Source organism: Oncorhynchus kisutch, linkage group LG7 (assembly GCF_002021735.2).
Source record: "Oncorhynchus kisutch isolate 150728-3 linkage group LG7, Okis_V2, whole genome shotgun sequence".
Lineage (NCBI taxonomy): Eukaryota > Metazoa > Chordata > Actinopteri > Salmoniformes > Salmonidae > Oncorhynchus > Oncorhynchus kisutch.
The window spans coordinates 28,681,144-28,706,957 of record NC_034180.2 but is presented as its reverse complement, the minus strand read 5'-3'; the positions used below and the strand labels follow the sequence as shown (position 1 = coordinate 28,706,957).

At 41.4% G+C, this 25,814-nt stretch overlaps 1 protein-coding gene across 1 annotated transcript in view; it reads right to left on the bottom strand.

The window, feature by feature from the left end:
* The window catches only part of ldah (lipid droplet associated hydrolase), a 64,979-nt gene extending 42,795 nt beyond the window's left edge, over positions 1-22,184 (bottom strand). Inside the window, exons 1-4 of the mRNA XM_031828804.1 lie at positions 21,779-22,184; positions 21,064-21,213; positions 7,537-7,671; positions 3,924-4,093 (exon numbers count right to left, since the gene is read on the bottom strand). Coding sequence (XP_031684664.1) covers positions 3,924-4,093; positions 7,537-7,671; positions 21,064-21,205 — 447 coding nt within the window. The 5' untranslated portion in view covers positions 21,206-21,213; positions 21,779-22,184. The remainder of the gene's footprint in view (positions 1-3,923; positions 4,094-7,536; positions 7,672-21,063; positions 21,214-21,778) is intronic.
* Between the last annotated feature and the right edge of the window lie 3,630 nt (positions 22,185-25,814).

The window sequence follows — 25,814 nt, the reverse complement described above, 5'->3', positions numbered from 1 at the left end:
ATATGATATCCGTGGCAGTTCTTTTATTTCTTTTTTATTTACCCTTTTTATCTCCCCAATTTTATGGTATCCAATTGGTAGTTACAGTACTGTCCCAACGCTGTAACCCATGTACGGACTCAGAAGAGGCGAAGGTCGAGAGCCGTGCGTCTTCCGAAACACAACCCAGCCAAGCCTCACTGCTTCTTGACACAATACCCGCTTAACCTGGAAGCCAGCCACACCAATGTGTAGGAGGAAACACCATACACCTGGCGACTGTGTCAGCGTGCATTGCGCTCGGCCCAACACAGGAGTCACTAGTGCGCGATGGGACAAGATCATCCCTGCTGGCCAAACCCTCCCCTAACCCGGACAGCGCTGGGCCAATTGTGCTCCGCCCCAATGGTCTTCCGGTCACGGCCGGCTGCGACAGAGCCTTGACTCGAACCAGGATCTCTAGTGGCACAGCTAGCACTGCCTTAGACCACTGCGCCACTCGGGTGTCCTTGCGTTGCAGTTCTTGACACAAACCGGTGCATCTGGCACCTACTACCATACCCTGTTCAAAGGCACTTAAATAATGTGTCTTCACACTTTGAATGGCACACATACACAATCCTTGTCTAAATTGTCTCAAGGCTTAAAAATCCTTCTTTAACCTTCCCTTCATCTACACTGATTGAAGTGGATTTAACAAGTGACATAAGGGATCATAGCCTTCACCTGTATTCACATGGTCAGTTTATGTCCTGAAAAGAGCAGGTGTTCATAATGTTTTGTATACTAAGTGTATGCTACCTTGTACACACACACACACACACACACACACACACACACACACACACACACAAACAGACACAAACAACTTCTCTCCAAATTGTGTCAGATGCAAAGCAAAGCTTGTAGTATTGTATGAACATGGTGTTAGAAAGACCAGGCCAAACATAAACTCTTCATAATGCACCTGGAGAAAACTCTGGGCATAACCTAGACATTCTCATCAGGCCTTCCTCCCAAATCTAATTTTCAGGGGCAGGCAGCATGCCAGATGCTTTGCTCTGGAAGTGTGCTAACTCACCCCAGTCTGGTCCCTGCTACAAGCTGAACTCTGACTCCTTTTCTGTCCATAAGTATACAAAAAGGCCCGCCACTGCTTACCTAGGCCTCGTCGGTGTCCCAACCCATAAGGCAAGCCATTATTCCAACACAAATACCTGAGACCCAAAGGAACAGGAGTTTCTGATTATCACACATCATACGTTACAGGACATAATCGCTTGTGTTTTCTTCTTGGCAGCCTGCAATCTTCAGTGGGAAAGGAAGTATTTTTCTCTTCATTCTTTTTTTACCGACAAGAATATGGCAGAGCCGGCTGGACCACAGAATGGGCTGTGCCAAATCTCAGGAGGAGATACCAGCTCAAGGAGAGACAGAGAGGGAGAGTGACGCAGCTCAAGGTTGATGCATAAACGTGTAGCCTATTTAAGTGGTCGTGGGGTATTTGGGTAACACTACTTAAAGCCAACTGGTTGTTTAAGTTTTTGACTTGAAAACATGAGATAAAATAAAAGAACCTGATAGAATTAGCTATTTTTATGTACTGCATGTTTTCAGACTAAGCACTTTATTATTCATTCCTTGACTATTACAGATCTGTATATCTATAAAGGCCTACATACAGTTGAAGTCGGAAGTTTACATACACTTAGGTTGAAGTCATTAAAACTCATTTTTTCAACCACTCGCATTTCTTGTTAGCAAACCATAGTTTTGGCAAGTCGGTTAGGACATTTACTTTGTGCATGACACAAGTAATCTTTTGCATGGCTTGCAGACAGATTATTTCACTTATCATTCACTGTATCACAATTCCAGTTGGTCAGAAGTTTACATACACTAAGTTGACTGTGCCTTTAAACAGCTTGGAAAATTCCAGAAAATGATGTCATGGCTTTAGAAGCTTCTGATAGGCTAATTGACATCATTTGAGTCAATTGGAGGTGTACCTGTGGATGTATTTCAAGGCCTACCTTCAAACTCAGTGCCTCTTTGCTTGACATCATGAGAAAATCAAAATAAATAATTGTAGACCTCCACAAGTCTGGTTCATCCTTGGGAGCAATTTCCAAACGCCTGAAGGTACCACGTTCATCTTTACAAACTATAGTACGCAAGTATAAACACCATGGGATCACGCAGCCGTAATACCGCTCAGGAAGGAGACGTTCTGTCTCCTAGAGATGAATGTACTTTAGTGTGAAAAGTGCAAATCAATCCCAGGACAACAGCAAAGGACCTTGTGTAGATGCTGGAGGAAACAGCTACAAAAGTATCTATATCCACAGTAAAACGAGTCCGATATCGACATAACCTGAAAAGCTGCTCAGAAAGGAAGAAGCCACTGCTCCAAAACATCCAGAAAAAAAGCCAAACTATGGTTTGCAACTGCACATGGGGGGGACAAAGATTGAACTTTTTGGAGAAATGTCCTCTGGTCTGATGAAACAAAAATATTACTTTTTGGCCATAATGACCATTGTTATGTTTGGAGGAAAAAGGGGGAGGCTTGCAAGCTGAAAAACACCATCCCAACTGTGAAGCACAGGGGTGGCAGCATCATGATGTGGGGGCGCTTTGCTGCAGGAGGGACTGGTGCACTTCACAAAATAGATGGCATCATGAGGATGGAAAATGATGTGGATATATTGAAGCAACATCTCAAGATGTTAAAGCTTGGGCGCAAATGGGTCTTCCAAATGGACAATGACCCCAAGCATACATTCAAAGTTGTGGCAAAATGGTTTAAGGACAACAAAGTCAAGGTATTGGAGTGGCCATCACAAAGCCCTGACCTCAATCATATAGAAAATTTGTGGGCAGAACTGAAAAAGCGTGTACGAGCAAGGAGGCGTGTACGAGCAAGGAGGCCTACAAACCTGACTCAGTTACACCAGCTCTGTCAGGAGGAATGGGCCAAATTCACCCAACTTATTGTGGGAAGCTTGTGGAAGGCTACCCGAAACATTTGACCCAAGTTAAACAATTTAAAGGCAATGCTAAAAAAAACGAATTGAGTGTATGTAAACTTCTGACCCACTGGGAATGTGATTAAATAAATAAAATATGAAATAAATCACTCTCTACACTATTATTCTGGCATTTCACATTCTTAAAATAAAGTGGTGATCCTAACTGACCTAAGACAGGGAATTCTTACTAGGATTAAATGTCAGGAATTATGAAAAACTGAGTTTAAATGTATTTGGCTAAGGTGTATGCAAACTTCCAACTTCAACTGTATCACTAAGCACTATTTGCTTGAGGAAATGTTAAAGATAGCACGATTAAGATTAGACAGAGCAGTTACCAATGTTTCTACAACACATAGGACATAGGAAAAAGCCCCACAGAGAAGGGAAATTACAGACAAGTAGAGAAACAAGACAAAAACATCCTGTGAAAAGGCTCTGAAATAAGAGCTGGAATGCCCCCCAGAAAAAAAAGACAATTTCTTGTTATTCAATCCATTAACCTTTAACGTTGCGAGCGGAGTGAGAAGGTTACAGGGGGAGTCCTATCTCGGGCTAGGATGTTTTCACAGGCAGTCTCTAACATGCACCTCTCCCATGCTGAGGCAGTGTTTTCACTGCACTTCGCAATGTGCCATGCTCCCACCCTGGAATCAGCCTAACCCATCACTGGACAGCAGAGTGCCATGAAGCAGAGGCAGCTATATGGGAATCAATGCTTATCATGGTGGTAAATAAATTCAGTAATTCTAATGTATGAACATAAAAAGCGGGTCAACTGTGGGTCAAGAAGGTTGTAGAGATCTATGAAAACCTTCATAGATCACTTAAAGCTTGACAAATCTCCATGTTATAGACATTACACTACAACTTCACTTCTACAGTATTACTTGAATCAAAGTGGGGACTCACCTGCAGCTCAGGATCCCTCTTCATCATCTCCAGGATGAGGTAGCAGCCAATGGAGTGGCCCACCAGGACCAGGCGAGAGTCCCTGGGAACGTGCTCCGTGAGGAAGGCCAGCTTGTGCTCTATCTGCCCGTTCAAACCAAACACGTCCCCCGCTGCCATCACTGTTGGGTCTGCAAAGATCAAGGTTCATCATTAGTATTCAGTATTACATCAGTATGACATCATCTATTTCACCATCACCCAAATCATTCTGATCAAGGACATGAGCCAGCATCATTCATCAATGTCTCTGTACACAAGATAGTCTTTATTTACATTTGGCACATGGATATACATGGGTATGAGAAAAGGAGATGGAGAGATGATGAAAGAGAAGGTAAGAAAGACCGAAAGGAAGAATACAAAGTGTCTATGGTGATTTAGCGGGCGGGAAAAGACAAATTCAAAATTATTTTATTTTTTTTCAAAAAAAAATCTATCCGCATAGAATTGAACATAATTGGTGAGGGACTTGATGTTTGATTCTTTCAGAGTGGAATTTGGAGCAGCCGTTCTGTACAGACAGCATAAGGATCGGGTGGGGAAGGTTGTGGGGGTTGGGGATATGCTTACTGTATAATGGAAAAAACAAAATGAGTGCAAATTGTGATTAATGGATCAATAAAGAATAACATATGGCAAAGACAAATTCCCCCACACAACATAATGATCCTCTTGGCAAGAGAAAGAACATCCCAGGCTGGGGCGGCCCGTTAAGCGATTAAAGCCTTCTCACAAATGTGCAATAAATGTGTGCTGCATTTTTTCTTCTAGGGAAAAGGTAACTGATTTCCTATGTGTCAAAAGAAACCTAACTTGTGGTGTTACCGATTGCAACATGGGAGGTGTAGGCTCTTTCTTTTGGTACTCTCTCCTCTGTAATTGGGTGTGGTTGCACCATTAATGAAGCTGACGAGGATACGGAGAAAGAGATGAGAAGGAGATTAGCAACAGCCTAGTTCCTGTACTGTGCATACTTCCTCTCATAATACAAACTTCCTTCTCAAAAGGGTTTGTGAAGCTGGGTTCCACATCTGTACCACAGTGGTAGCCCACACTTGTCGACCTTGCATAAAAAACGAGCGTTCAGGAAACAAGATAAAGTGAAGGTTGTCTTGAAATTATTTAATCCGATTGAAAAGCTGGACATCAGACCAAAATGTCATAAAGTGGTGGTAAACAAAAAGGTTTAAGTCATTATTGCAAATTTCTACTATTTTGTGCCATTTGTCTCCAACACTTATTTCAAAAGATATGCTCAAACAATCAACCAACCAATATCCATGGCAAAAATCACATGGAGTTGTAGACGTGACCGACGATAGCGGTGGGAGCATAATTGGAATCAGAAAGTCTCCATAAAAACCTCTCGTGATATTAGACCTTGGCTGGTGTAGCATTTTTGGGGGGGGATTACATTTTCTGAATGCGTGTTTTAGTACTCTGGACATTAATAGTGTGCAATTTAGCCATATCAAAGTGAGAAAGTTGCTGGTGAAAAGTAGCGTTGCAAACTCATTCTGACAAAATGAATGAGATCTGAGGCCCCTGGAGGATCCCGTGACCCAGGAATGGATTATTGATGCTGGCACAGGGAGAATGTTCCCTGTGTTTGCATTAACAGATATTTTTACAGTCATCAAAACCATCAAGTAAAACTTGCCTTGCCACAGGAACACTTCTACCACTGGAAGATTTGGAATAGAACCTTTAATGCTGCACTTTTTTTTTTTACTCTTGTTTGTTTTTCCAAAACTGGAAAACTTTTTTTTCAACTTCATCAAGTATGCATTAGCTGTTAATAATAATAACTGCCAGTCTTTAATTTGCACAAGTCACTGGAAAGTCAGAGGAGGCCCAATCAATGCTGTATGGGTTTCTCTGTATCGGCTAGGCCTTTCCTTGGACGTCCCAGAGGTTTTAGAAGCTGCTGCTCTACGATGCCACCCTATCCCTTAGCAAACTGAATGCTCTTTGACGAGTTGTAAATCAATGGCAAGCATTCAAGGGGTTGACCAGGGTGGTAAATCCCCAAAGGCTTGGATTGAAGCCGCAAGAAGAGAGGTGAAAAGGAAGCTGATATGTCAGACATGTTTGTGTTTCCATGTTGGATGTGGGTAATAGTCGAGTGGATATGGAAAGTGCCATCCTAAGAATGAACACCTAGTTAGTAATGCTGGAATAATACTGCATGATAACCACATGAGCATGCAGGTCTAGCCTGGCTATCATAGCCACAAGCAGATAAATTATTTAGTAGTATTTACAGTAAATCCTAATCATAGTGAGCAGATTTCCTTGGATAAGGGCATCTCACCAAATGGAAAGACGTGATGAAGGACTATTGAGATGAACACAGGACTTGCTGCTAGACAATTTGAGCCTTTCTCTGGTCTTAATCAGGGCCGTTGTTGAGGTTTTGGGATAAAAGATGAGTCCTTCCCTGCCCATCTTGAGATAGGGCTGCTGCTCATTGTCACCCCCTAGAACACCAGGCTGAACAGAGTGGTTTTCATTTATTCTCTCTGATGATCGGATGACATGCTACGAATTGGCAGGGTTGTCTGATTTTATTTTTACTGTATCTATTGACTATCTCCAGACTTTGCCTTGTGTGTTCCATGAATCATTTATGAGTTGGAAGTTTCGACAAGTGTGTGCCATGTGTTCACAATAAAAGAGGAACTGTTCAATGCTTCACTTTGTTACATGAATGTCTATTTAATCTAGACTAACTCTACCAAACCTCTGGACAATACTAAGTATTACATCATTATTTCTCATTATAATAAAATATATATATATATATATATATATAGTGTGTCATGACCATAATCATCTGACATCTGCAAATTCAACATTGGAATCTATATGGTCAAAATAGGTTGTCTGATTACGTGACTTTGTCATGTCTGTCTCCAGGCTTTTGAGCTACGTAAAGAGAAGCCTGGAAATCAAGAATTCCGTCAAGTTATCATCAGAACTCACGCTAGTTATCGCACATCCAAATGAGTCTACCTACCAGGGTACACTTTGACAGAATGTTAACTTACACCTGCACACTTATCTGTCCTTTACAAACCCTCAAGATGGATATATTTGTCCTTTGTCCTTCTCAAGGTGGACAGATCCAAACTGTATCGTCCAATGTATCTCATGAGCCCTCAGAGAAGGGATTTAACTTACTACATGTGAGGGCTTGGTAATGTCTTTCCCATGTATCAGGCACAATAAAAACGTCCTCACTGCTTTATGAATGAATATTACAGGGCTCATATGGTGGTGCTGGCTAGAGAGGGAGAGGGAGAGGCCCCTTGGCTCAGGCTAACTCGTCCAGCTCAGCTAACATTCCTCTTCTCCTGCGCCATCCTTAGCATCGTCTTTTGTATTGGAGAGTGAGCTAACAAGGACCTGCCCATTTCAAAGCTAGCTAATCAGTCATTAGTGGTCAGGAGATGTACTGTTGATGTGAATAAGTGGAAGTGGATCATTGTGGATACACCAGCAATAAGGACTCGTAGAAAGTCCAGCTGCACAAAGCACTCTCAATAAGAGATATGAATTAGTTATGTACCTTCAATCATGTCCATAGTATCAGGAGGCACACAGTGTCCAGCATGGCTCACTGCCCACACAGGGTAGCGCCGCCCCAATGTCTGGTGAAGCGTCTGCATGAAGGTCTTGTAGAAGCCAACCACACCTGGGTTACCTGCAAAGATGCCAAAAACACTATAAACATCATAAAGTGCTCTGCAAATGTAACACCACATGATTAAAAACTAGGGATGTAGCGATTCACAGATTCACAAGTTGGGGCGCCAGGTAGACTAGTGGTTAGAGCGTTGGACTAGTAACCGAAAGGTTGCAAGATTGAATCCCCGAGCTGACAAGGTAAAAATCTGTTATTTTGCCCCTGAACAAGGCAGTTAACCCACTGTTCCTAGGCTGTCATTGAAAATAATAATTTGTTCTTAACTGACTTGCCTAGTAAAATAAAGATAAAATACACAACAACAAAAAAGATAGATGCATTCCTGTCTGTGGACCACAAACCGCAGTGTTGGATACATAGGCTACCTTGCCCTCACCTAATCTGATAGTGGTAGCGGGTTGGTAGATGCCTAGTCTCCATTATGGCTCAGATCAGGTGCCTACAGTACATACATAATTACTTACACACAAACCGCACACACACACACAAGTCAGCTCAGAGGCTCAGCTCATGAGCTACAACAGCAGCAGATTTTTTATTTAGAATGGAAAATGAATGTGTTTATGAAAGAAATGTTAGTGCATCAAATCGTATCGCACAGAATCACTTTGATTCATTCTCTAATCAAACCGAATCGTTTTATACTCAAACATATCCTTCCTGTATTGTATCGGAGCCCGTGTCTCCAGATATGTATCAAATCATCTTGAAAGGGAAAGATGCACATCCATAACAAAAACAAACTACACTTTATGGAGGTAGGCTACATGACTAAATGCTATAAAACAAACTACACTTTATGGAGGTAAGCTACATGACTAAATGCTATAAAACAAACTACACTTTATGGAGGTAGGCTACATGACTAAATGCTATAAAACAAACTACACTTTATGGAGGTAGGCTACATGACTAAATGCTATAAAACAAACTACACTTTATGGAGGTAGGCTACATGACTAAATGCTATAAAACAAACCATATAAAACATATATTGACAGCCAACCGTACCAACTTCTTAGTATGTTAATCATTTTCTTCTCTACTCTTGAAGATGTCACGCATGACAACAAAGTGTTGGCCATGTAATGGTTGTCATTCCCTGGCCTTTGCCATCAATCTCATCAGCCCCCATACAGCAGCATGTCATAGGTAGCACCGTCAGCTCAGCTGCTAGCTAGGAACTTTATTTAGCTCATGGTACTGATGTCTTTACACAGAACAAAGAGGGACTTTTATTCCATAGGTAAAAAAAGAGTTTATCCTGGGTGGGGGTTTATTTCGGACTATCAGGGTGCGATAAAAGTGTAAAGAAAACTATATAGCTGCTGCTAAAGAACAATGGCTACTCTGTGTGGTCTGTCTTTTTTTGTCCAACAGGAAAAATGTTTGTCAATGTTTTGTATAGTGCTTGTTTGAGTTGCTTGTAGGCATATATATGGTATTTTGATGTATACTGTAAGCGTGAGTGCGTATTATCCGGATGTGTGTTAACTGCATTATTTTGGAATCTTTGTTATGATGATTTTGCCTGTATGTGTCATTTCATGAGCGTTCAATGTATAACAGCCCCCGTGAGAGGGTGCTGACAGAGAGAGCCACAGATGCAATCTTTGGAAGAACACTCCCATTAGGAGTGTTACAACAACACATAGACAATCATCGTTCAATAACATGCCACATTTAGGCTAAAGCATGTGGAACAATTAGCTAAAGCAATCTAACACTTTGGATAAAATTCACCTGGATGGTGTGTTTGTTAAAATGGTGTTGAGTTGTTTGTTGGTAGGATAGTTCTTATGCCACTGTTAAAAATGTAATGTTGGTACATTTCTTGGTGGGAGAAAATACAGTCAATGAGTGAACACATTGCTTCTGTTATATTCATTTTTGTCTATTATCCCCTAAATACATCCAATTAGTTTTATGAATATTGGGTGTGTATAAAACACATCAGAAATAATTGGCAACACGCAGACCCCATACTTTTCCCACTGGTATGTCTTCAGGACGAAGTAAAGCCATTGCAACACACAGATGTGAATCTAGATGTTTTTGTATTGCATTCTGAAAGCAGCTAACCACATGCTCCCATCAAGCTAACAAGCTAATAAGTAACAATCACACATAGTTAATATCAGCAAAATAATTAACTTGTCTTATTTTGCCTGGCAGAAGGACTTGGATTCCTTGTGTAAGCTGATGCAATCTTGAAACCATCCTAAACATTTAGGATAGGAGTTCAACTCTATTCTTCTAAGGTGGGTGACGGCAACCATAAAGTACATGGACCTACCATAGATGAGACTTTTGTGGGAAATAATGATAAACAGTGGTTTGAGGGTGAGGGATATGGGATAAAACCTGTAGTCGGAGTCTGAACTCTCACTACAGTGGGCCCCAAGTTCAGAACACTTGCCGCAGTTCTCGGTAGTGTTTTCATATTTTCATTCACATATCCTGAGTCATTAATCAAGAGCCAAATGCAGCTGAAGATGTTGCACAACACTTTGTGTGAGAGCAAGCAAGCTTCTCTGCTGAGCCGAGTGTACAAAAATAAATATGGGAGGCAAATAGACTTAGAAGAGTACAGATATAGTGCCTTCAGAAATAATTAATACCCCTAGACTTATTCCACATTTTGTGTTACAGCCTGAATTCAAAATGGATTAAATAAATACAAATCTCACCCATCTACACACACCATAATGACAAAGTGAAAACATGTTTTTAGACATTTCAGCAAATGTGTTGAAAATTAAATGTAGAAATATCTCATTTACATAAGTTCACACCCCTGAGTCAATAATTTGTAGAAGCACCTGACAGCAATTTCAGCTGCAAGTCTTTCTGGGTAAGTCGCTAAGAGCTTTCCACACCTGAATTGTGCAACATTTGCCCATTATTATTTTCAAAATTCTTCAAACGTTTTCAAATTGTTTGCTAATCACTGCTAGACAACCATTTTAAGATGGTTATAGATTTTTTTTCAAGCAGATTTAGGTCAAAACTATAACTTACCCACTCAGGAACATTCACTGTCTTATTGGTAAGCAACTTGGCCTTGTGTTTTATGTTATTGTCCTGCTGAAAGGTGAATTCATCTCCCAGTGTCTGGTGGAAATCAGACTGAACCAAATTTTCCTCTAGGATTTTTCCTGTGCTTACCTCCATACCGTTTATTTTTTTATCCGGGAGGTGCCCTTTGCAAGGCATTGGAAAACCTCCCTGGTATTTGTGATTGAATCTGTGTTTAAAATTCACTGCTTGACTGAGGGACCTTACGGATAATTGTATGTGTGAGGTACAGAAATGAGGCAGTCATTCAAAAACCATGTTAAACACTATTATTGCACACAGAGTCCATGCAACTTATTATGTGACTTGTACACATTTTTTCTCCTGAATTTATTTAGGCTTGCCATAGCAAAGGGGCTGAATACTTATTGACTCAAGACATTTCAGCTTTCAATTTTTTATGAATTTGTAAAAAATTTGAAGAACCTAATTCCCACTTTGACGTTAAGGGGTATTGTGTGTAGGCCAGTGACAGAAAAGTTGTATTTAAGAAATTGTAAATTGAGCCTCTAACACAACAAAATGTTGAAAAAGTCAAGGGATGTGAATACTTTCTGAAGGCACTGTATTTATGAAGCACAAGTTATTAGAAGGACAATTCCCCCTAGAAATAGTTCAGGGAGGTGGAAACTTATTCAGTCTTATTCATTTCATTTACAGGAGTAAGCCTAGGTTGTGATGATCAGTGAAAAAACAACTCATTTGAATTTCATGAAAGCTCATGCCTCCACTGTAGTAGATTCAGTTAGAATGGACACCATCACTTTGTTTTGACCTTCTTGAACGTGAAATCCAACTTTCCCCTTTAACCGACCATGACAGATAAGGCCCCCTCTTTTCTCTCATCGCTGGGCAACCTTTCTCCATATCTGCCAGGCTCACGCAGTTGAACATTGTGTTGACTCTCTCCTGCTCTCCACAAGCTGAGTAAACAGTCAACTCCCTCTTTCTCCCAGACAGTGGGGAGTGTGCAGGGGATGGGCTTTCCTTAAATGCAGCACCCTTTTCTAGACTCCATCCACAGCCCCTCCTAGCCTACTGATTAAATACATTTGTATGTTTTTATTCACGCTGGGTTTCTAAATCTCTCCCAGATGGCCCCAGACATGCTCAAGAAGCAGGTTCAGAAACCTAGCCCATACCAGAGATGTGCCATTGGAAATGACAGTGCTATTTTTGCTAGGCACCACAACAGACACCCCCATTATCCCGCTTGTGGCTTGCACTCCCAAGAGAAGTAATGAAGGCCCCCTGAATCCCACTGTCACACAGCTTGAATAAGTTTGAACTCGGGGCAAGTGTAGAAAAGAAAACAGCTTTATACTGTAGCAGTCTGGGACCACACCTCAGACCGCGCTTTTGCAAAAAGTAGACAGGTACCCGAATCTGAACACATAATTGGGATGTGAACAGATGAACTTTCAACTGATTCTTGGTCTTTATGAACATAAGCTTCAGTTTGAGTTTTGGGCCCAACATCTGTCTCTATCAGCAAAGCCGAGTTTGGAATGTGAATCGCTGGAGGTTACATCTGTCTGGTGTTCACAGCCAATTGATGGACCAGGGGCGGATTACGTGGGTTCTATGTTGCGACGAGTGTACCTCTCACTCAAGAGAGGTCATGAATGAGATTGCAGAAGTCCCCTTTTGTGAAAAAACAAGACAAAAACAAATGGATAGAACAAATGACATTAGTACACAATGTTAAGTCTGTGGGCTGAAAGAGAGACAGAGCACATAGTAAGAAACCTGAACTAACAATGGGTTACAAATGAGTTGATGGAGAGAGATGGCTGAGGTCTCACAGAATCATGAGTCAGTGGTTGAGAGGGAAAAGCCTGAATACTTAACTCCACAATAAGACTCTTAAACACCTGAGTACTGAATGATCCATGACAGAGGTATTGAGGTAGTGGGAGCAAAGAGGGTTTCCGTTTGTTGTACTCAGGTACTGTAGGTAAAGCACAACATCAGGACGAAATTCAGATGTCATTGTTTTCGATGAGACAGCGATGGGAAATTCCGACGAAGTTACACCATCTACCGCAACAGCAAAGGCCACACCAGATGTCGGCTAGCCATTAAACAAGTCATAACTAAGACTACAATGAGGACTTCACAAGCACACTGTACCCAAATGCACCTAAAGAAATTGGGAAATGTAAAACTATTTTTGATATCAGCAACTGGTACCAAAAATGTAACTGATACAATAAATATTACAGACTACAGGGAGATAAAGGATATACAGGGAGATGAAGGATAAGCAGCACGCTACTCTTCACTGGTTAGGCCATTCTTCATAGCTGTCTGTAACGACGCTGCACATTGCAGGCAAGGGGTCTTGACTTGACAGTCATCATTCACTCTCTCTTTATTACTAAATCTCCTCTCACACCCTGCTCTCTTGGGGTTCTCACAGATGGCCTTCTTAAAATGTATTTTAAATACATAATTCTAACTCTTGACAAAAAAAAGGGAAAGAAAAACTTGAAAGGGTGAGCAGCCAGTAAGTAATGTAATGTCTTACTACATATAAATAATATCTGTTTATTTAACCAGTCAGAGTGAACTACATGCTCCTTAAGTCTGCAGGGTCGACCCAGACAAATTATGAGGCTATAATGGTATTTCATTCAGCCTAAGGAAGAAGGTGTTTACTTTATAATGCTTTAAAGAGATCTGTGGGTCAAAGTATCAAATACCAGGGGAGGTCCTGCATCTGTTCAAACTGCAGACAATGGGTAGAGAGAGAGCTGTCAGGCTTGAATCCACACTTTAATATGTTTCCCTTCCCCAACTAGCACTGTGTGACAGTAACACCACTCCCTCTATAGGAGGAACGAAGCAGACAGCCTATAGAAGGAAAGAAAGTCAGAAGTCTTCTTGATTAGGGAATAAGTTAGTAAGAGGTTAAAGTTAGAAAAACTGTTATTTCATTATTATTATTATTATTATTATTATATGTTACATTGTTGGAAATATCCATTATTTAATCAAATATTCTTTGTTTCTAAGATATAATAACTCAATAAAAGTACATTCTTATTGTTTTAGTGTGTCTGTCGCTTTAAAGCTGTAATATGTAAATATTTGGGCGACCCAACCAAATTCACATAGACATGAGTTATAGATCTGTCATTCTCATTGAAAGCAAGTCTAAGAAGTGATACATCTGTTCTATGGGCACTATTTCTATGCTTCCCATTCTAAAGTTGAGGTTTTGCGTCTTTTACTTTCAGTTTTGTACACCAGCTACTGATATTTTTGGTTATGGAAAGTATATTTCACAGCGGTTTAGATGGTACAATGACTCTACACAATACTTGCTTGCTTTGTCACATAAACTGAAATTATGCGATCAATTAAAATTTTAGCAAACAGGAAATGGTAGAGCAATTTCTGAATGGTGCACCTTTAACGGAATTCTCTGTTAGCCACAGTTCAGGTCCAAAATATATATATAGCAGACACTGGCAATAAGAGAGTGACACATGATGATGCACTATTAATGTAGTGACATACTGTAACTACCTTAATGTGAGACTGACTCATTACACAATAGTCCATTGGGTATCTATTAGGCCTAATTCTTTAAATACAGATGTCTCGTGACCAAATGTATCAGTTTTTGAAGAGGACAACTCCTGAATCCCTCTAAGCTTGAGTAATTCAAGGAAAAGTCAAACCAACCCCTCCCAGTCTTTCCCACTTGTTATCTTTCCTCCCTTCTTCCCTCACCAGAAAGGGCGCTTTTCTAGTGCCTATAAATTTGGGCCTGCTGAGCTGAACACTGTGCAGACCTCCCTCCCTAGCGTCTTTGACCTCTCGGCTTGGTGCCAGAAGTACCGCAGCAATGACGTAGTCCCGCACCTGCAGTGCACTTAGAGCTTCCACTGCACTTCCAAAGATTGAGTTATACTTCCAAAAACACATTTGCCTTGTAGGCTTATTCTGCGAAAATCAAGCAGTTTAAGTTATCAATGAGCAGTGGTAAATCGTACAGACTTCAGTCACTGCACCTTAAAATATGTATTTTAACTCACTTTAATCACGGTGGTATTACAGGGGCACAATTCAGACGTTTATCGAATAGTAACATGCCTGGTACTGCTAATAGCATTGTGGCATGTGGATTGAGGGCTAGCACTGGAATGTCAGCCCAAGTTATTGGTTTTGCTTTTTTCATACATTGCTGAAATATTTGGTGGAATGATTTTGGAATGTAACCTGGAGGTAACATTTGATTGCCATTCCCTCCCTTGATCTTGCTGACCTTTTTAACTCTCCTCCATCTGTTGAGAATGGAGGGATTCCTGGAGGGAGGTTGAAGGGATATATTGATGGAGGGTGGCCGATGAGGGTGGCCTATGTATTAAGTAGGCTATCCTATCCATTTACCCTTCAGGCTAAAGAGAGCTGCTCTAAGTTACTTTTTTTATCCGTTTTATTTCATTTTACTTTATTGATCCTCAGGAGGAAATCAAGACGTCAGAGGCTCACACACAACACAATCACACAGAATATAGAACATTCGCCTACACATTACAAAACATATTAGGTGCTGGTATTAAAAGTTTTCAAACTTTTAACGACACATTTTCATGTAAACATTTTAAGGAATATACACTACCATGACCAAAAGTACGTGGATACCTGCTCGTCAAACCTATAATTCCAAAATCATGGGCATTAATATGGAGCTGCTCCCCCCTTTGCTGCTATAACAGCCTCCACTCATCTGGGAAGTCTTTCAACAAGATCAAAATCAAATGTTTTATTGGTTACATACCCATATTTAGCAGATGTTATTGCGGGTGCATGTTGGAATGCTTGTTGGATTTCGGAACATTATGTTAGAACAATGCTGAGGGGACTTGCTTCAATTCAGCCACAAGAGCATTAGTGAGGTCGGGCACTGATGTTGGGCGATTAGGCCTTGTTCGCAGTCGGCGTTTCAATTCATCCCAAAGAAATTGGATGGGGTTCAGGTCAGGGTTCTGTATAGGCCAGTCAAGTTCTTCCACACCGATCTCAACAAACCATTGGACCTTGCATTGTGTATGGGGCATTGTCATGCTGAAACAGGAAAGGGATTTCCCCAAACTGTTGCCACAAAGATGGAAGCAAAGAATTGTCTAGAATGTCATTGTATACTGTAGCATAAAGATTTCCCTTCACTGGAACAAAGGGGTCTGAAAAACAGCCCCAGACCATTATTCCTCCTCAACCAAACTTTACAAATCAAATCAAATGTTATTGGTCACATACACATATTTAGCTGATGTTATTGCGGGTGTAGCGAAATGCTTGTGTTCCTAGCTCCAACAGTGCAGTAATATCTAACAATTCACAACAATACACAAATCTAAAAGTAATAGAACGGGAAAAATAAATATATAAATATTAGGACTTGCAAAATCGGAGTGGCATTGACTAAAATACAGTAGAATAGAAAATAGTATATACAGTTGAAGTCGGAAGTTTACATACACCTTAGCCAAATACATTCAAACACAGATTTTCACAATTCCTGACATTTAATCCTAGTAAAAAATTCCCTGTCTTAGGTCATTTAGGATCACCACTTTATTTTAAGAATGTGAAATGTCAGATTTCATGTCTTTCATCACATTCCCAATGGGTCAGAAGTTTACATACACTCAATTAGTATTTGGTAGCATTGCCTTTAAATTGTTTAACCTGGGTCAAACGTGTCGGGTAGCCTTCCACAAGCTTCCCACAATAAGTTGGATGAATTTTGCCCAATTCCTCCTGACAGAGCTGGTGTAACTGAGTCAGGTTTGTAGGCCTCCTTGCTCGTACATGCTTTTTCAGTTCTGACCACAAATTTTCTATAGGATTGAGGTCAGGGCTTTGTGATGGCCACTCCAATACTTTGGAAGTATGCTTGGGGTCATTGTCCATTTGGAAGACCCATTGGCGACCAAGCTTTAACTTCCTGACTGATGTCTTGAGATGTTGCTTCAATAAATCAACATAATTTTCTTTCCTCATGATGCCATCTATTTTTTGAAGCGCACCAGTCCCTCCTGCAGCAAAGCACCCCCACAACATGATGCTGCCACCCCTGTGCTTCACGGTTGGGATGGTGTTCCTCGGGCTTGCAAGCCTCCCCCTTTTTCCTCCAAACATAACGATGATCATTATGGCCAAACAGTTATATTTTTGTTTCATCAGACAAGAGGACATTTCTCCAAAAAGTAAGATATTTGTCCCCATGTGCAGGTGAAAACCATAGTCTGGCTTTTTTATGGCTGTTTTGGAGCAGTGGCTTTTTCCTTGCTGAGCGACCTTTCAGGTTATGTTGATATAGGACTCGTTTTACTGTGGATATAGATACTTTGTAGCCGTTTCCTCCAGCATCTTCACAAGGTCCTTTGCTGTTGTTCAGGGATTGATTTGTACTTTTCACACCAAAGAACATTCATCTCTAGGAGACAGAACATCTCCTTCCTGAGCGGTATGACGGCTGCGTGGTCCCATGGTGTTTATACTTGCATACTATTGTTTGTACAGATAAACGTGGTACCTTCAGGCATTTGGAAATTGCTCCCAAGAATGAACCAGACTTGTGGAGGTCTACAATTATTTTTCCGAGGTCTTGGCTGATTTCTTTTGATTTTACAATTTTCCAAGCTGTTTAAAGGCAAAGTCAACTTAGTGTATGTAAACTTCTGACCCACTGGAATTGTGATACAGTGAACTATAAGTTAAATTATCTGTCTGTAAACAATTGTTGGAAAATGATTGGTCAGACCAGCGTTGAATACACCTTAGCACATGTATTTCCTGTTTGACTTTTTGCCTGTAGGAAGGGAGGAGCAAAATGGAGTCGTAATCCTTGTCAGCGTCTCGAAAAGGCAAGTAGCAGTGATCTAATGTTTTTCCGAGTACTACAGTCAATGTATTGACAGAACTTTGGTTGTGTTTTCCTCAAATTTGCTTTGTTAACCTCTTGCGACGAGCAATCCCGTATCCGGGAGCGTAATCATAGCCTCAAACGCATTAGCATAACGCAGCGGACATAAATACCCCTAGAAACTTTTCCTATTCATGAAAATCACAAATGAAATGAAATAAATATATTCAAACACAAGCTTAGCCTTTTGTTTAACAATACTGTCATCTCAGATTTTCAAAATATGCTTTACAGCCAACGCTAGACAAGCATTTGTGTAAGTTTATCATGGCATAATGCTATGCTCTGCTGGCAGCAGGCAACATTTTCACGAAAATAAGAAAAGCAACCAAATTAAATAATTTACCTTTTGAAGAACTTCAGATGCTTTCACTCATTAGACTCCCAGTTAGATAGCAAATGTTCCTTTTCTCCAAAAATATTATTTTTGTAGGCGAAATAGCTCCCGTTTCTTCATCATGCTTGGCTGAGAAATCGACCGGAAAATGCTACAACTATAACGGCAAACTTTTTTCAGAATTTTCTCCATAATATCGACAGAAACACGGCAAACGTTGTTTAGGATCCATCCTCAAGGTGTTTTTAACATATATATTCGATAATATATCCGTCGAGGCAATTGGTTTCTCATAAGAAGCGATTGGAATAATGGCTACCTCAGTATTTTACGCAAGATTTTCTGCGGGAGACACCATGTGACCACATGCTATATATGGTCCCTTACATCCATTCTTCAATGGAAATGCCTAAAAAGACGTCACAATGCTGTAGACACCTTGGGGAATACGTGGAAAACATAAGCTCATTTGTAGCTCATTCACAGCCATATAAGGAGTCATTGGCATGAGGCGGTTTCAAAAAATGCGGCACTTCCTGGTTGGATTTTTATCTGGGTTTCACCTGTAACATCAGTTCTGTGGCACTCACAGACAATATCTTTGCAGTTTTGGAAACGTCAGTGTTTTCTTTCCAAAGCTGTCAATTATATGCATAGTCGAGCATCTTTTCGTGACAAAATATCTTGTTTAAAACGGGAACGTTTTTCATCCAAAAATGTTAATAGCGCCACCTAGTCGCAAGAAGTTAAACTCCCCAGCTACAATTAATGCAGCCTCAAGATAAGTGGTTTCCAGTTTGCGTAAAGTCCAGTGTAGTTCCTCGAGGGCCGCCATGGTATCGCCTTGAGGGGGAATATACATGGCTGTGACTATATTACAGAAGAAAATTATCTTGGGAGGTAATACGGTCTGCATTTGATTGTGAGGTATTCTAGGTTGGGTGAACAAAAGGACTTGAGTTTCTGTATGTTATCACAATCACACCATGAGTAGTTAATCATGAAACTAACCCTGAGAGTTCTTTATTCCTGTCTGTGTGATGAACCGAGAACACAGTATATCGAGAGAGAGCCATGATTCTGTGAAACAGAGTATGTTACAGTCCCTGATGTCGCTCTGGAAGGAGATGCTTGCCCTGAGCTCATCTACTTTATTGTCCAGAAACTGAACATTAGCGAGCAATATACTCGGAAGCGGTGGATGGTGTGTCAGCCTCCTGAGTCGGACTAGAAGTCCACTCCGAATACCTCTTCTCCGCCGGCGGCATCTTGGAGCAGCCTCTGTGATAAGTTCAATTGTTCTGTGGGTTACAAACAAAGGATACAATTCGGGAAAGTCGTAATGCTGGTGAGTTATCGCCGCTCTGAAATCCAAAAGGTATTTCCGGCTGTATGTAATAACACAAAAATGTTCTGGGCTAATAATGTACACACAAAAAAACAAAATATTGCAAAGTTGCTTAAGAGCTAGAAGCAGACTTGCCATGTCTGTTGTCGCCATATTTTATCGTTGGCACAGTTGGCACTGCATTGGGGCAGATAGCCTTCTCCTGGCATCCACCAAACCCAGATTTGTCTGTCGGATGGTAAAGCCTGATTCATCACTCCAGAGAACATGTTTCCAGAGAATACATTTCCACTGCTCCAGAGTCCAATGGCGGCGAGCTTTACACCACTCCAGCCAACGCATGGCATTGTGCATGGTGATCTTAGGCTTGTGTGTGGCTGTTCGGCTATGGAAACTAATTTCATGAAGCTCCCGACGAACAGTTCTTGTGCTGACATTGCTTCCAGAGGCAGTTTGGAAATCGATAGTGAGTGTTGCAACCGAGGACAGAAGATATTTAAGTGCTGCAGGATTCAGCGGTCCCATTCTGTGTGGCCTACCACTTCGCAACTGAGCCGTTGTTGCTCCTAGACGTTTCCACTTCACAATAACAGCACTTACAGTTGACCGGGGCAGCTCTAGCAGGGCAGGACTTTGATGAACTGACTTGTTGGAAAGGTGGCATCCTATGATGGTGCCACATTGAAAATCAATGAGCTCTTCAGTAAGGCCATTCTACTGCCAATGTTTGTCTATGGAGATTGCATGGCATTGTGCTCGATTGTACACACCTGTTAGCAATGGGTGTGGTTGAAATAGCCAAATCTCCTAATTTGAAGGGTGTCCACATACACTATATATACAAAAGTATCTACTGAATGTCTATAATTCTAGTCAGCTACATGCATTGACGTTTTAGAATGATTGGCTGTCGCACCTGTGTTCTATCAAAAAAACATACGTTTCATTGGAGGAGGTCATGGTTTCCATTCGTCAATCAAAACACACACACCTACAGAGAACACAGAGGCACCTGTGAGTGCTTTAGGGTATGAAACACCGGTTGTACCTAAGGTTGGACACAAAGATCATTGCTCTGATCACAGGGAAAAGGGCAGCTGGTCTACAATAACAGGGCCTTCGCAGTGTCTCTGTCAGCCATAAAGGGTCCATTGAGCCCCAAGTTCAGTGATATTCAGAGGGCAATGAACGAGCTCCAGTCACTGCGACCTTTCAAAGGTCACTGGCATGACTGAATCTCCCCCTGATTCTATGGCTCATCTTTCTCAAAGTTTCCAAATTTAAACACAAAGAAGTGGGTGACATAGGCAGAGTTGTATCGAGGCATACGAGACCCAAATGATGTTGGTGTACTATTTGGTCCAGAGAACATAGTCTCAGAATTTCAGGATAGTGCGTAAGGCTTAACACATTTAATAATATCAACATCACATGACATGATGATGAGACACCAAGGGTAAATTACAGCAAACTGCTTAGTCAGGAATACAATTTAATTTGTAGTATTAACAATACCACTTTTATATCTCCAGTTTAAAGGGATAGCCCACTCAAAATACCTTGGCTGTAGTCGATTTACCAATACAGATTTCGGATGAAAACGACAGGCATCTCACAATAATCTAACCAGGGATAGCATAATGCATTTCCCTTGAATTAAGAAAATGCTTTAATGACACTCACCTGGTATGATGAGAAAAAGCACTTTAGGTTTGCCAGAATGTAGGTTATGGGTGCCGAATTTGAGCACTTCTGTGACAGCACCACAGCAGTATAGGTGCTCTGTGTAGGCCTCATCCTTATCCTCCATCACTGAGGATCCCATCTCAAAGGCTTAGCAAGAGAGAGAGAGGCATAAACAGGGTTATGTATTGTTATTTCATACTATACATCTGGAAATGTTACATTATGTTTGTTATGCAACAAAAAAATGTTTTTTATTCATAGGATGAATATTGGGCCTTCATTATTATGGAGCTAATCAGACACCCTATGAAATACATCCTATCCTTAGTAATAGCTTACAGAAGTAGCCTAATATTTTCTATGCATCTCAACTGCACAGCTACTGTAGCTAGTAGAGCCTGTCCTTTCGAGAATGGTCCAATTTCACTGAGATTAATATAACACACTACACTCAACCTTTCGCCTATTTGTTATCAGCTAAACGTGTTATGAACTTTGACACCCAGTCAGTGTAATACATTAGCTATATGATCTTATAAGCATTAGTTGAGCATTTAAGTAATCGTTTTTAGGTTGTCTGACATGACATGTCTTGTATTTGAAGTCAACCTAGATAACTTGTTAGCTCATTGCATATGAAAACTTTTCTGTGAGCTAGCATTATGTTGCCAATAGGTCAGCTAGCTAGATTTTCACAGCGATAATTACATACCAAATTACTTCTCGAAATGAAATGTTTTGCCGAAGCTACTGTATTCCAAATGCTTTGCTACACAGAAGATGGTGATGCCTTAGTAGTGTGTGCCAGTGAGACTGAAGAAAGACGAGCGATAACGCGCACCCGGCTTCGTGCTGGTCCAGTCTGACAGTCTTCCGTGTCGTTCCAGATTAGATAGCTACATTTGAACCCTGTTCAGCAAATTATCACACCTTGAAGATACGGCCGCATGTGTGGGGATCTGAGACAATTCAGCTGTGTATCAGATCTTTTAAAACATGGGAGCAGCGTTTAATATGGCTGAAATCCCATCAATACTTAACGATGTGATATTCTGCGCAACACTACTACAATATAAGTGGTTTGAAACCTCGCCGTTTGCTTCGTCTTCTTCTCTCTCATTGAGGTTCAATACCAGTGTGGAAAACATTGTTTGGGTGCATTACCGCCACCTTCTGAGCTGGAGTAAAAACATTGTTCTTCAAACAAACAAAGCTATTTAATATAAAATAAAATTGTTTCTGTCACATGCGCCGAATAGAACAGACCTTACAGTGAAATGCTTACTTACAAGCCCTTAACCAACAATGCTTTAAGAAATGTTTAACAAAAATAAGTGTTAAGTAAAAAATAGGAAAAAAAGTAACAAATACTTAAACAGCAGCAGTAAAATAACAATAGTGAGGCTATGTACAGGGGGTACCGGTACAGAGTCAATGTGCGGGGGCAGTTAGTAGCAGCAGCGTAAAAGCGGGGTCTGGGTAGCACTTTGATTAGCTGTTCAGGAGTCTTATGGCTTGGGGGTAGAAACTGTTAAGAAGCCTTTTGGACCTAGACTTGGCGCTCCGGTACTGCTTGATCACGTTGAGGGAGAGGTTGTTATCCTGGCCACACTGCCAGGTCTCTGACCTCCTCCCTATAGGCTGTCTCATCATTGTCGGTGATCAGGCCTACCACTGTTGTGTCTTCAGAAAACTTGATGATGGTGTTGGAGTCGTGCCTGGTCATGCAGTCATGAGTGAACAGGGAATACAGGAGGGACAGAGAATATTTAATGTTGGTTGTTGATGGGAATGCAGATGCCTCTATCTATGTGTGTGTGTGTGTGTGTGTGTGTGTGTTTTGATTTCAGGAAGCATGTTAACATGCAGAACTGAGAGCCTCTCTCGGGAGAGGAGATAAAACTCTCCTCAACTCAATGGATCTGGCCTAAACCTAAATCAGTTAGCCACATTTCAGAGCTTTCACTATGTGGGGGCTGATATATGCCTGACCAGGTCCATAAAACAGCAGCTGGGCAATGACTGAGAAACATGTAAGAACCATAGCACACTTACAACCACTGAACATCACATCCATTGTCCAGCAAAATTCATGATCACAGTACTTACTGTTACACCTGCACCTTGTCAGATGGGACAGTACATTCAAAATATGTCCTGTTTGGCTGTTGCATTTACATAGCAACTATCCAACCTCCCACCCCATCAATTTATTTCTCTCTCTCTCTCTCTCTCTCTCTCTCTCGTTCTCTCTCTCTCATTCATATATATATATATATATATATATATATATATATATATATATATATATAGACATTTTCCATATTCACGTTGGCGGGCTGCTGTCAGATATTTCCTGTTGAGTGTTACGCTGCACCAGCTGTGATCCCCAATGTGGCAAAGGTGATGCCCCCGTTGGCCATGAGTGGGGGAGCCGGGGATGTGCAGCCTACAGAGACACCTGCAAGTCATTTGGGTCCAGCTGTGAAGAGTTCACTCAAAGAGGAACTAGGCTTGGCACTGTGCATCACAAAATTGGATGTGCTCCCAAACCTGCAGGGAGGGAGATCGGAGGCTCTCATGCAGCCTGTGGGAGGCAACAGTGGTGGTGAAGTTGCTGCTGTTTCCAATGGAATGTGGTGTGATGTGGTGTGGTGTGATGGGGTGGCTGAAAAGTTCCCAGACCTGAACTCCTTATTATTTAGAAGCCACAAGCTGGGAGCCGTTAATGTTTGAGGGCTGACGGAGAAGACAATATCAGCACATTGTGTGTAGCAATGAAATCACTCCTCCTCCTAGGTGGTGGGATGTCCCTCTCCTGCTGTCAAAGGTGCCTCTCTTCCATTTGCAGATTTGTTCTTTAGTTGTTTTGGGGGGGCATCCTTCTTAGTAAGGGAGGCGGAACATAACTTTACAGTAATGATACAAACAATTAATGGAATTTGAAAAGCTTGCACAAAATTATCAGGAGTATCATGCCATAATATTTCAGTGGCAGAAGATAGTGTTTATTTGCCTTTATATCAAGTTGGTGTTAAATCAGCTCAGATTTACTTAAGGAAAACCTTTTCATTTCAAGAGCAATTGGTGTCAGCAGGTGCGAGAAGAGAGCTACTGGCTGGCGTTGGCGTCTTTCTTAAGTACCAGTGTGTCTTCCCTAAAGGAATGGAAACTGACCTTATGACTAATATGATCCTGGTGCAAGGTGCTGATGACACCCAAATGCCAAGGTCTCTCAGGAGCAAGGCTGCATCTGATCTTAAAGGTCAAATTAGGACTGAGACGAAACATTCCAAGAATTTACAATCATTTATATGATTTTTATCAAATCAAATCAATTCAAAACAAATGTTATCTGTCACATGCGCTGAATACAACAACTTTACTGTGACATGCTTACTTACAATAATTTAACCAACAATACAGTTCCAGAACTAAAGTTAAGAAAATATTTACTAAATAAACTAAAGTAAAAAAATCTAATCAAATCAAAAAGTAACACAAGAAAAGAACGTAACAATAACGAGGTTATATACAGGGGTTACCGGTATCGAGTCAATGTGCGGGGGAACAGGTTAGTTAAGGTCATTTGTAAAGTGACTATGCATGTATAATAAACAGTGAGTAGCAGCTGTGTAAAAACAGAGGGTGGGGGGTCAATGTAAATAGTCCGGGTGGACATTTGATTAATTGTTCAGCAGTCTAATGGCTTGTAGCAGCAGCGTAAAAGAGGGGTCTGGGTAGCACTTTGATTAGCTGTTCAAGAGTCTTATGGCTTGGGGGTTGAAGCTGTTAAGAAGCCTTTTGGTTCTAGACTTGCCACTCTGGTACCGCTTGCCGTGCGATAGCAAAGAGAATAGTCTATGACTTGGGTGACTAGACTCTTTTGACAATTTTTGGGGCCTTCCTCTGACACCGCCTAGTATATAGGTCCTGGACGTCAGGAAGCTTGTCTGTATGCACTACTCTGTGTAGTGCCCTACGGTCAGATGCCAAGCAATTGCCACACCAGGTGGTGATGCAACCGGTCAGGATGCTCTCGATGGTGTAGCTGTAGAACTTTTTGAGGATCTGGTGACCCATACCAAATAATTTCAGTCTCCTGAGGGGGAATAGGTGTTGTCGTGCCCTCTTCACAACTGTGTTGGTGTGTTTGGACCATGATAGTTCGTTGGTGATGTGGACACCAAGGAACTTGAAACTCTTGACCCGCTCCACTTCAGCCCTGTTGATGTTAATGGGGGCCTGTTCGGCCCTCCTTTTCCTATAGTCCACAATCAGCTCCTTTATCTTGCTCACATTGAGGGAGAGGTTGTTGTACTGGCACCACACTGTCAGATCTCTGACCTCATCCCTATAGGATGTCTCATCGTTGTCGGTGATCAGGCCTACCACTGTTGTGTCATCAGCAAATTTAATGACGGTGCTGTAGTCGTGCTTGGCCACACAGTTGTGGGGGAACAGGGAGTACAGGAGGGTACTAAGCACACACCCCTGAGGGGCCCCAGTATTGAGGATCAGTGTGGCAGATGTGTTGTTGCCTACCCTTACCACCTGGGGGAGGCCTGTCAGGAAGTCCAGGATCCAGTTGCAGAGGGAGGTGTTTAGTCCCAGGATCCTTTAGTCCTTAGCTTTGTGATGAACTATGTAGGCACTATGGTGTTGGACGCTGAGCTGTTGTCAATGAACAGCATTCTCACATAGGCGTTCCTTTTGTCCAGGTGGGAAAGGGCAGTGTGGAGTTTGAT